Here is a 13,669-nt window from a genome sequence, read left to right on the forward strand (position 1 = left end):
ATAAACTCGATGATATGATAGTTAATAACGGGCCGTCATAAAACGTTAATGTTATTCACCGGGGCAAAAACGTTTCCTCGCTGAGAAGATTGAAGTTGCGAGGTTCATTTCGTAAGCCTCTAGCATTACATGCGAGTGGGCGTACAAGAATGATGAATTTACGGAAACCTTAACTCGGACGAGCTAACTGATAGGGCTCACTCGATGTGAAATGCGCCGTGAAATATTAAATTGCGCATCAAGAGCTAACCGACACCAAAATGGTTTTTATTAACACTTTTAACACGTATCTGTGACACTTTAGGACCGGATCGATAACTGCCCGTTGCGGCACATCGTAAGTGGACAGATTGATAAAATTCATGAAGCTCGTTCGTGCCATATTTTACCGATAATGATTGCGAACGTTCGTCATAAATTATAGTTTCCACACAGTTATTTAAAACTCTATAAAAATTTGCAATGTTTTACTGATTCACAAATTATGGCCAGATGGATTAATAAATCTTCCATACTACTGATTTATTACAATAAAGCTCTAGATGTGTACATTGAACTGAAAATAGATGGTCTTATAGGCAATCAGTGAAATCCGAATATATGAGGACCATTCCCGTTTTTCTCGTGAATGACGTAAGAAGAGACTAGGGGAGAAATACGCGAAAATCAGGCCTCCCCAACCCATCTAATGAGCGTGGGGGAGTGTAAGCCAAATTATCTGCCCCTGGAAAATTTAGAGACGGTTATCCTCCGACAGTGGAAACTAAATGACTGATAGTTACCCCAGTATGCTCGTTGACTCCGACAATGACGGCGGTGTACCACTGGGTGGCGCCAGCAACGCGGTAGACCTGCGCTCGGCAACCGCCCAGCACGGAAGGCGTTGTGGTCAGGATTCGCTGGCCATCCTGCATGGTGCTTATTGACTGGTGGAGGCGTCATGGCCCTGATACTCACCCCAGTGTGCTCGTTGACTCCGACAATGACGGCGGTGTACCACTGGGTGGCTCCAGCAACGCGGTAGACCTGCGCTCGACAGCCGCCCAGCACGGAAGGCGTTGTGGTCAGGATTCGCTTGGCCATCCTGCATGGTGCTCTATTGACTGGTGGAGGCGTCATGGCCCTGATACTCACCCCAGTGTGCTCGTTGACTCCGACAATGACGGCGGTGTACCACTGGGTGGCTCCAGCAACGCGGTAGACCTGCGCTCGGCAGCCGCCCAGCACGGAAGGCGTTGTGGTCAGGATCCGCTGGCCATCTTGCGTGGTGCGCCACTCCGCTGCCTCACTGGCTACGGCGGCGATCGTGGTCGCGTCCACACCAGCCTCGGAACCCGCCAGTCTTGCATCCCAGTCCTGAATAGTAAACAAAAAGGATATTAAGTAAATGTTACTTTAAATGGAAAATCCGGACAAGGGTTTTTACAGGAAGAGGTTTAACTGTCTCTAGAGTTCCTTAAAAAAAGGTTACTGAAATTACTAGATATGTGAGTATTTATTTTTATTATTTTCCTAATCTTTTTCCTTTTGGGTGTAGAAGAACTAAGCTAAATTAGATTACTTAAGTGAAAAACAAAAAAATATGAGATAGCCTAGTTAGCTAGCACAAACAAATCAGAGATCTCATTTTCAGTAACCTTAAAACGGGGTGGACGACGTTATTTTATCCTGAAAAAAGTAGGCACTAAGCAATGAAGTTATTGTAAGCGAGTATACATAAATAAATCTATTATGTATTCCTAAAAGAATTCGTAATCAGCATACAATCCTTATAAAATGGAGGACAAAACCTCGTTTCCTCGTTAAATGATGATTTTCTTACACGTGTTTACTCTTAATTTATTTTCATCCAGAAATGTGCCCCATTTTTAAAAGAAACGCGTCTACATCCAGAATTCAAGTGAGTAGCTTAGATGAAAGAAAATAAGCCTGAACGTTAATAGGTTTCAGATGAATAAATTACTGAAACTAACAAATATTCCATCGGGTGCAGATCACCCGATACCAATTTGACCTATCAATTCGTAATAAGATAAGAAAATCCTATGAATAAAATTATTAGGCCAAGCGTAATGTTGCTGTTTGAGACGAGATTAGATAAGACATACTCATCTTGGTCGCTTTGTTTACTATACAGAAGCATACCTAACCTAATACGGCATTGATTTATTTACGCTCGTTGCCCTACGATTTATGTAAATGCGCTGCGACAGTGTAACATAATTCAATCAAGTGGGTACTATCCATAAATAGCGCAATTAAATCGCTCGATCGCCAGTTTTACGACCTCGTATCCTATGTAAACACTATCGCCCACATTATGAAACACCTCCACAAATCAACATTAGTGCTAGGCGCGTATATCGTGTTATGTGTAGCAACTAGCAATAAGTCAGCGTATGCAGATGTGGTGCGGTGGGTGCCTTCACAGGCCCAGTGCACACGTATGCACTAGTATTTATGTCAATGTTACAGGCCGCACACAGGGCCGCGCACCCACACCTGAGCCGAGTGCATACGAGCCGGCGACAGACGTATCCGGTGCGTTGAACCCGCCACCTCCCACCGTCCCCCTCGCGGTCTCACTCTATGTACGAACTATATCCGCCTGTTTGCTAACTAATGCTATTGGACGATTCAGGGTCAGCTCTGTTTGAACAAATGGTTCGCGGAGAATAACGTTTTAACGAGAAATCACATTGACAATACAATCCGAACAAGCCACTGCGGATTCTGTTGTTATTTTGTTTGTCTGCAAATATTTTACTTGAGATAAACGTTTGGTAGAGCAACTAAATAAAACAAGTTGATTCGTTTCTTTTATTTGACTTGCTATTGATCTTTCTGCCTATACATAATTTAATGTTTCCAACCCATGCCTACTTTAGTTTATTGCCTAACATTTATATAACTTCCACAAAGGGCTTGTTACAGCGAAATGCTTTCTATGTGTTCACTCAATATAACGGTACACAACAGGAACTAATAATATAAAGCCAAGAATGGCTCAATAAGATTATTCTGGGTGATAATTAAGACAAAGCACTCTCATGCCTTTAAAATGATTCACTCCGACTTTCCGCTAAGAGGAGTAACGTAATCAAACTATGGTTCTATCTACTAAAGTATTTGTTATTCTTAATTATTTGTTGTACCATACCACATTTTCATTTGTAATGTAATCACTAAGCTTTTAGAGCTCACATACACGCCTCAGTGAAGTGCTACACACACTCGACATCACTTTACATTCTCTACCAAGCCCAGTCGTGTCTAATGTCTTTCTAGCTAGTGTACAGAGCTCGGGGGTGCTCTAGTACGTTCAAATACTGCTGTATTTTTTAGACTTAGCTTTGTAGAACACGAACAAAGGAAACGGCAACAATTCAGGTTTTCAGAACTTGGCTCGAATAGCTGACGGTAATTGTTCTAAACAAGTGATCACATTCACAAAGAGTTAAGTGTGGAGTAAAGCATGTGACTCAAACAATTTCTAGTACACTAAATTGCACTAAGTATCACGTATAACAAACAAAATCCTTCCAACCTCACAGCGATCAATTTAGTAAATTATCATACCCGACTTCTTTTGTCACAAAAAAAATCATTGAAAGGTGAGTGTACCGCTATTATAAGGGGACAGGTGGTCACAATGAACCGGAAAAGTAAACAAATACACAAAAAACGGTATCATCCTTTTTATGCAAAAGCTATAAACGGAAGCTTAGTTTAATAACAATTCCACATCTTGCTTCTAATGTAGCGTTTGTATTTGTAAATCGTTACAAGTTAATTCGTTTCCAAGATTAGCGCGGCGCATCACTGTTATGAGTGGCATTTGTTACCGGTCACGCTCCGGCGCGTCTCTACCTCAACCCAGTGAGTCAGCCATTACGCAACTCCAACTGTTTGTTTGTAGGTATTCGTATACTCTATTTGGTGAGATTACGAGTGATTAATAAGAGGCCGTGGCCCGCACTCCAGCGGGCGGCTTACCGGATTATAGCGGGACTGTTTAGACGCCATTGGAGCTATTATTCAACTTGCTGTCATTGTTTTGCTTTGGCTCTCTCTAATAAAATCAACCGTATGTCGTCTATTCGCTTTGTATGTCATTTACATAGATTAGTAGGTGAACATGTTTGGGCGGACTGTTAATTAGTGTTTAAGACAAATTAGCTTTGGCTCTATTTTGATAGGATAATAGTTTAGTTATTTTATTACCTAAAGTCTAACCAAAATGTTATTCGATGAAGAAACAATGTTTCGATCCCGAACCTCGGTAATGTAAACCTTTTTTTATTTTGTGTTGTGTGTTTGTTATTAAGTGGGTAATATTTTCATAATGTAAGTTTAGAACATCTATGAATGTAACGAATGAGTGGATTCCTCTCAATACAGGTTACTTAAACTTAAAGAGAGGAATTCCTCAACTACTTGTAACATTCGTACTAAGTGTCAATAAAATATTTTTCATTTTTTCATTTTCATTAATGTTTGGCTTTACATAATAATACCGCTGGTTGGAAACTACATTTGTCTCGCAAATTATTTACTTGAAAACAGTTTTGTTAGTCGTGGTTCCATGCAAAATATTAATACATATTAACTTATTTACATATCCACTGTATTCCTTTGTTTCATTTCGACAAACTAGTGGAGGTATTATTCAATTTCATGGTATGATTTCGAATAGTTTCGACTTCCACAAAGGACCACGCCCATTAAAATACGTTGTACTTATTTGGGTTCACTTGGAGTTGACAGCTGGTTAGTTAAAATTAATGATAATCCGAAATTGTTGGAAACTACTTATCGGTCTTCAACCTGAGGAATAGTTATGATTTATTATTATTAGTTTGCGACTCTACATTCTACACGATCGTTTAACAAAATGATGTAGATAACAAATGAGTTTTGTTTTTAACTTTTTAAGTAATTTGTGTAATAGTATACAGGGTGTTAGGTAAATGGGTATATGAGCCGACACTAGCCCATGTTAACATGGTCATATAAATGGTATGGTGAAGTCAGAAAATTGATATCTGCTTTTTAATTATTTTAATTTTCATACAAATCGGATTTTATAAAATTTATTTTGTTTGAAAATTAAAAAAAACAAAATGATGATATCAAATTTCTGACTTCACCATACCATTTATATGACCATGTTAACATGGGCTAGTGTCGGCTCATATACCCATTTACCTAACACCCTGTATACCTACCTACATAAAGTTAAATTGACAAACAGAAGGGGTTTGTCACTGTCTCATGGTATAGATAATACTGCTATTCATAAGCAATATCCGTGGTATGATGTAATAACGTTTTTCCATGTGTAGTAAATATTTCAAGGACATACTATTATCATAATACATCCTTCTCGACAGTAAAGATAACAAATAACATCCTAATACAGGAAATTGTATTGTCTTTATGTCACGAATTTTAACAAACGTTTGTGTTTTTTAACAAAGTCACAATTGAAGGGGTGAGTGGACAAAGGTCTTAACTAACAAAATGAGTTATGAATGTTTGAAAATCTTAATCTGCTCATACCACATTTGAATCCTGAAATGTATGTATGCTTGTCAGATAACACCTTTGTTAAGGTTTGACATGTAACAAAATTGCGTGTTTTGAGCTCATTAGTCGATTTTATCATCACTTAAAACCTATGTTCATGCAAAAAAGTCGATTCTTCAGTTTTGTCAGATAACACCTTTGTCCACTCACCCCTTCAATTGATACATACGAGTAGTTGCGTAATCTACGAGTACATTATAAGTAACTAATGCGTGTAATCTATAACTCACTTTTGAGAGAAGGAGCATAACTACTTAGCTTTCCAATTTACCAAGTTACGGCTAAAACTTGTTACTGAAAGTCTGAAGTTTAGCTCTACTAGGCATTTATGTTTATTGCTTTCCACGAAATCAAAAGAAAGAAGCTTTGATATGTAACATATTTACAGCATTATAGTCTATTAGTACATCGCATACGATTCCATGAATTCAAGGCAGGCTTTATACTCGTACAGAAACTCAGGATTCCATTTCAAATAATAATGGAAAAGTTGAAGTATTAATTGACAATTTTGCTAAAAAGAAGAAAAATACATTTCTGCCGAACACAATAAAAAGGTTTTGGTATTGGTTGACTAGAAAACTGACTATAAAACACAAGTAGTAGAATACGAGCATAATTCATCCCGTCTTATCTAACATCACTTAGGATGTTCCTATCAGTGGTAAACTAATTCACTAGCCACATAAGTGCAAAGTTTTGACAAGTTATTAAGTAAACTCGCAAGATCCTTCCTGACTCTGAATTAATCACACAGAGAAATTCAAAGGAGATCATGTTGGCCACAATCCCAGCTAAGTACAACGTAATTAACATGCATTATGCATATAATACACATTCACCTTCTCTACGCTATTTACTTGGTTGAATTGATTTACCAAATTCAATAGACGAATACTTAGTAGGTAGGTATTTATAAACCTACCTATTTATGAGGCCTCAGTATATAATACCTCTACTCGAATTTTCTGAAAAACATATCAAAGCAAGTTCCTTTGACGTCGTGTTTTTATTCCAGAAACGTTCTTGAGAAAACATTTCCACTGGAAATCCTAAGGTTTCTGGAACCTTACGTTCCGTGAATCGTAGACTTTTATCATATTAATAACATAATAAGTTCATTGCTTTAAAACTATCAAGGCTAGAGTTAGAGCATTAACACTAACTGTTCCAGCTGATGCAACTGCAGGCCATTAGGGCCGGAGAGACCAGGAAGCCATTAGGGCGGCACACATTCGCGGCTCCCGCGGGCCGCGGCTCTCATTCAATTTCCTGCTGCACTCTGCTGTACTGCGATACCTGATAACACTATCGAGTAGATACGGAACGTTTGTCTTGTCTAAATAAATACAATCGGTTGTATCTTATCGATTCGATCGATGTTCTGTGGAAATTGTTTCCGATAAGAGATGACCGGAGCACGATCGGGCTAATTCCTGAATTATCGTGCAATAAGTTTAAAAGTAATAGATGTCAGATACGATATTAGTAGCAANAGTAGCAAATGGCGTCTCATTCTCATTGTATAGAAGTTCCATGACCTTCATTGAATATGAATATACATAATAAATAATATACCGTCGTCTTTGAAATTAAAAATAGGCAGAATATCGAATAGGTGAGGTATGTTTGTCTTGTCTAAGAGTACATCCACCTGTAAGTTTTTGTTTTATTATACCGAATAATTTAACAAAATATAGAAACGTTAATACTACTTTATATCCACAAATAAATTATGCGTCATTTGTAACAAGACTTGACTTTCTTTGAATATCTTCGCCAATCTTAACCAAGGNAGTAGCAAATGGCGTCTCATTGTATAGAAGTTCCATGACCTTCATTGAATACATAATAATATACCGTCGTCTTTGAAATTAAAAATAGTCAGAATATCGAATAGGTGAGGTATGTTTGTCTTGTCTAAGAGTACACCCACCTGTAAGTTTTTGTTTTATTATACCGAATTAAACTAAAAAGCGCTTTTGTAAAAGCGCTTTTTTAAAGCCTATTTGCAAAAATAAATGAATTTTATTTTTTATTTATGAATAATTTAACAACATATAGAAAGACTATGTACTTTGTATCCACAAATAAATTATGCCTCATATGTAAGAAGATTCTTGACCTTCTTTGAATATTATCGCCAATCTCAACCAAGGCTACGACAATAAAATACTACACAGAGCATCCAAAAAACAGGTCTGTATCTAGTATTACTGCCAAAGAAAGCTATCCACTCGAAGTTTCCACATAACGACAGACGATAAAAGTCGTGGAGATAAAGAAATGTTAAAAACGGCTTTTGAACTGCAGTTTTATTGGCTGGGTAGGTACCCGAGACAGTCACAAAGGGTTTAAGACTGTAGACAATGCAGGCCCGTCAAAGAGGCGGGCTGACGGTAGCTGCAAGCCCTCCAGTTACGGCAGGTGATTCTCAGAATGGAAGGGGGAAATCTAAAGCGCTTTAAAGCGAAATCTTTTAACTATATTCCGATTTTATTAAGAATTCCATTCTATTTCTTACGAACAGTTTATTAAAGCATTTAAGCAAAGTTTCAGTTATAAGATAAGTTGGTAATTGTTTATGTTACGAGCCTAACAAGAGCAACTGTTTTAGCAAGTTTTTGAAACTTGATTTACTTTTCAAAACAAACTAATATTTACATTCAGTTTGTAAGTCAAAAGTAACTAAAACTTTTGTTTATGAAAGTATATTCCCTTTATAACACTTTTGCTTCGTCGTAAATTTTAATAGTGAAATTCAGACGGTTCGCAATGCAATTTTTATTTGCTGCGAAGCACAAAGAATTAATGGGTACTTCTGACGTCGTTACCGTGCTCCTGGATTCCGGTGGGTCCATAAAACAAGAGTGCAACACTATCGTGGGGCAAACACATAAACCGGGCGCGCATAAATCGCTGTGCTCGCTGCTGTGACCACCGGCCGCATTTGGCCGACAACGGTTGCTTGAATAACATTTATTAGCATTCTGGCTTTGTTTATGAAAGCTATTATTTTGGCATCTAAAAGGATATGCCGCAGTCAGGGTGAATCGAAACATTCACTATTAATTTTGTCTCGATTGAAACATGGTTAACTCTACATAGAGACCGCGGTTTCACGAATTCTTAGTACATTTGTGAGTAGGAATATTGTTTGGTGTTGCTTAATTGTGTAAGAGAAGCCTAAACATTCAATAGATAAGTAGCACAGATTCCTAAACACCATCCACAGTTATAAATATGTAATTTGCGGTTCTATTCTTTAGAGACGCATAGCATCACAGCCTTTTCAGATTACATATATTATTATGTAAAAAGTGTATCCAAGGGTAAATTTCCATTTTGAGCACTATTTTTTAATGATAGATATATTCCTATTACTGATAATGGCTACCGATCGTAAAAAAACAAACATACCTACACATCTCTAAAAACGTGACCTTCATTCCATTCGTTGGTGGGGTAAAACTAAAAGCTGGCACTATCACACACACCACACACAGCCACTGTACAGCGCGTCAACTGCGGCGCCATAAATTGTAGGTTCGTAGGTTTCTTTCGCTGCGCACAATGCGAGGGTAGATGCAATATGCGCGAACTTCAAATTGTGTTCTGTGGTCGTGTGGCAAAAAATATATTGCTACTTCGCAATTTCGCATGGTAATAAAAAGTCAGGAATACATTACAAGTTATTTTCCTAATGTTATGGTGTATGGCTGAATCTTGCAGGAATACCGTAAGGAATCTCTTTCTGTAAACCGTTCATTAGCCATGCAGAGAAGTGTCTTCCCACTTTCATAAACGGATATTAAATGCAGTTTTTCACGTAATGATAACGGTTGTAGCTTTCGTTTTGGCATTTTTCAAATAAACATCTGTATGATAGTACCTAAAGCGAAACTAAAACTGAAGGTAATTGAAGCTCAAAATTTGAACTTACGTACTTGGAATTACGTGTGGAATTTGTGGGTAGAATAAGAATGAGTAAACAAACAATGTTATCTCAGTTACAGAGGTTTATGCATGCATAAAATTTACCCGCTGTCTCAGTTATAGAGGTAACTATGATGATAAATCGAAAGAACAAATCCCAGATATAGAGGCTTACCTTGTCCCACTAACAGAGGTAATTCAGTGCCAAAGTGTTGGGACCTCAGCATGAGTTCCAATTATGGAGGTTTCTCACTTATCCAGGTCCCACTTAACCAAGTTTCACTGTATATAGACAAACGCACAATGAACCCTCTAAAATCTATAAATAATGATGAAAATGTCAGAACATGTCACATCAGTAGCTGTAGTATAGTACAAATAGATAGTCTTTGAACAATTAAATACATTTACTATTTATTGTGTAATCAACGATTCGGGGATACTAATAGGCTATTATATGCATACATAAATTATACCTATATAAATGTTTGTCCACGTGAAATATCACCGGCACGATAAGCCCTACGGGCGGCAGACACAAAGGCTGTCGGTACACGCACATGACTCCCATTGTAGATTCCATTTACTGACAATATAGTCCCAAAATACCGAGCCACTCCGACTATAATAACTGCGCAAAATTGTATTAACTGTATCCGAGGGCTTATTATTTTTTCCTAATATCATCTTCCAAGAAAACAGAATAACCCTTATATTTTTCAACATTTCAAGATGTAACCCCGTCTAATATCTGAAGTTGTTATCCAAGGTTGAACTTGTTCTTTCTCGTGAATATTTACCTTGGAATTTCAAGGGAGCAAAATTTTACATGAAACACGATTTCCAGTTCAGCGCTCATGAATATTGAGTCTGAAAAGAAATGTGGCGTAACAAAGCAAACTAAAAAGCTTGAGTGTGACATGTAAGTTATCTTTATCTTCCTACATTATACTCGTACTTCCCGAATATTTATACTAGTAGGTACTGCTGTCTGGTTTAGTATAGTGATTACAGCTGCTAAGTTATGCAAATCAGCATTCACAAGAACTAGGAAAAGAAGAAGAACTAGGTAAAGTGAAATTACTCAAATTACGAGGATTCCGTCAACTGGGACCGCAATTAACTGGGACCGCGGTCCCAGTCGCCGGATGCGTAAAAATTTAATAATTTTCTTCCGGCGACTGGGACCACTCATGGATTTTAGTACTGTACCGATTTTGGATTGAATAATATTTTCTTTTAAGTTATCTATGAGTGGTCCCAGTCGCCGGAAGAAAAATTTTTTTTATGGATCCGGCGACTGGGACCGCGGTCCTAGTTAATTGCGGTCCCAGTCGCCGGAAGCCTCAAATTACTAATCCAAATTTTCCACGACGCAACAGATTTTTCAGCGCACATCTTTGTTAGTTGACGCCTCAAACGAAGCTGAAGTACGAGCAAGTTTGTTAATACCAAAGTGTAATCTTTCCACGACCTTACGAAATTGCCTGATAAATTACTATTCAAAAGACGGCCACCCCCGCTTCGGGAGAGCACGTACAAAGTAACTTTGACTTGTGTCTAACACACGGTATCAATGCCACGGGGTGGGGGTGGGTGGGGATGGACAGTGGAGTAAGCTAACTGAAACAAACTTTACTCGTTTAAATTTTGCGGCAACTGGCTCCGGAGTCGGACTGCGTGCATGCAAGCCACGAGCGAGTTAAGAAACCACCCGAACTTCTATTACTCGGCTTGCTTAATTGAGTTTTTAATTATAAAGGGAAGCCTAACAACTAGGTTTATGTGTTTGTATACTGCTAAGTTCTTCGAAACCTTACTTGTTGGATTCTTTTCAATAACGAGGTTCAAGATAACCTCTCTATCTAATAATAATGAGCTCATTAGAATGTAATGTAACAAACTCTACATTTACACAATATTAATAACTTACTCTAGATATTTCTTATTATACCACGGATTACTGTTACACGAAAGTTAGAACGTTATCGCAACACACTCACTTAACTATCCATATAAAGAATGTTAGAGCCGTAATACGAGTACAAAGCATCCCGTTAAGCCGGTCAAAACATTTTCACTCCGTAAAGACAGATATAAAGAGCGAGTCTTAAAAGAAAATACTTGTACCCCACTAATAACAATGGCACAAAACTTTATTAACCATCGAATAACCGCTTTCTTTGAAACATGTAACAAGCTTTCAAGTAAAGAAACAGTTTCTAAGCCGCCATTATACGATCACATAATGTCGCCAAAGCGAAAATAAATTACTTTTCCTACCATTGAGTAGAAGAAAAACATTTAAAGAATATTATGCAAAAAATATAATATCTAAATTGGCTCAATTAATCAAAGTATTAGTGGACACGATCTAAGAATTTTCATTAGGGACCTACATTATTTCCATGAAAATTATAATTCATTATTAAATGTCATACCTATCTAAGACTAATAAAACGATATCAAATTTCCAATGAGCTTAAAGTTTAATTGGAAAATAATGAACGGTATAAAACTTCTCGGGGCAAGGAAATTGCAAAAACGACAATAAAAGTGGCTTTCGCGCGGGGTAGCTACCAATCAATCATGTTTCCACGAGGTGGCCGGGCTAACCGAAAATAGCACGACACTACCACCAGCCGCCACCTGGCTCGGGATATGTATATAATAAAGGGGGTGGTGCGGGCGGAACGCCGAGGAAAATCAATAAAGCGGGCGGCGAGCATCAAAACATACCACTCCCCGCGCCAGATCACCTCCCGGGCCCGGCCACCGCCCGCCACCCGTCACCCGGGGAAACCCTCCCCATGTTTGGCAGACACCGTCCTTGATCTCCCCACTTCGCCCGGGCGCGCAACTTTGGATAAACACTCCTATCGTCTCACTTGGAATTGGGTCGCTTATGCGTTCCGCTTTTTACTGTCCACCATCCGCCATCTGCAATCTGCATCGCACGATAATCCCACTCCGGAGATTAAAGCAAACACAAGGGACGGCATATCAAATTCGCTTTCAAATTAGCACGCCTGTTTTTCTTTCTTGAATGTTTTATTAATTTTCCTTTTCCTTATCTATACGCTTTCGTTTGTTTTAAGGAAAATTTTGGAGCATTTCAAATAAAATAAAGCATTTACCGTGTAAGAAAAGATTTAAAAAGGGCCTTGTTATTGTAACTGAAAATAAATTATAAGAGACAATTTATGTGTCAGAATTTGATGCTGCTTTTACTAAAACAAACAGATTTGTCGGCCGCATAAACATCAGCGCTGTAATGCTTGAGGCTGGAATAAGCGAGATGGTAGATAAATATAAGTTACGAATAACGGAGTACAAATGAAACTTACTCGAGCAATATATCAACCGCACTGAGAGCCCGCATTAGCTCGTTTATCTTGCAAAAAACTAATACAAGGTATGCAGTCTTCTTGCCCACATCCATTTATTTGCTAAGTTGACATAAAATAACAAAAAAATGAGTGATGCTCTGAGTTTTCTTGTTCAAATTCAGACTATAATAAGAATAGTGTCTACCAATTTACCATTAGAAAACATACATCTAAATCTTCTCCACGTATTTTTTTATTACTTAATTTCACTAAAAAAACGAGACTTGAAATGCGAATCAAAAAGTTAATAACACTTTTGTTTCGAGCAATACTGGGAACAGCGTTCCAAAACATTAGCAAAGTTTTAATTGCGCAACTATACCGTAAACAACAAACCTGTTCAGATCGTAAACAGTAAAAGAACAAGACTGAGAATTTAATATCATTTTATAAATGCTGGATTTACTGCTACGTGTTCGGAATGAATCAGACGTAATGACGCGGCGTTTCCACTGCAGTCTCATCATTGTTCCTTGCATAACGCATTTACAATGAGCCCTAATAGATACGGATAATGGAACAGGTCTATTCTATTTGCATTTTACGATATGCACATTGCACATGTTTTCAAAGCATACGGGTGGTGTGTTATTGTTTGATAATTATATGCGCGTATGTTACGTTCATTTCATAATGATATTTATTTAATATATTTTCACTGTGACTGTGTTAATAAATTTTTAGATATGATGTAGGGTACGAGTATCTTGTATCATTAAATTGAAAAATTTAGTGACAACTGAAACAAAAAATTA

The 13,669-nt window shown here is 37.8% G+C and overlaps 1 protein-coding gene across 1 annotated transcript in view; it reads right to left on the minus strand.

Moving 5' to 3' along the window:
- The window catches only part of Kdm3 (Lysine demethylase 3), a 146,952-nt gene that overhangs the window by 129,203 nt on the left and 4,080 nt on the right, over positions 1-13,669 (minus strand). The window contains exon 4 of the mRNA XM_028310029.1: positions 1,135-1,356. Coding sequence (XP_028165830.1) covers positions 1,135-1,356 — 222 coding nt within the window. The remainder of the gene's footprint in view (positions 1-1,134; positions 1,357-13,669) is intronic.

Source organism: Ostrinia furnacalis, unplaced genomic scaffold, assembly GCF_004193835.3.
Source record: "Ostrinia furnacalis isolate ACB-3 unplaced genomic scaffold, ASM419383v2 OfSCF2870, whole genome shotgun sequence".
NCBI lineage: Eukaryota > Metazoa > Arthropoda > Insecta > Lepidoptera > Crambidae > Ostrinia > Ostrinia furnacalis.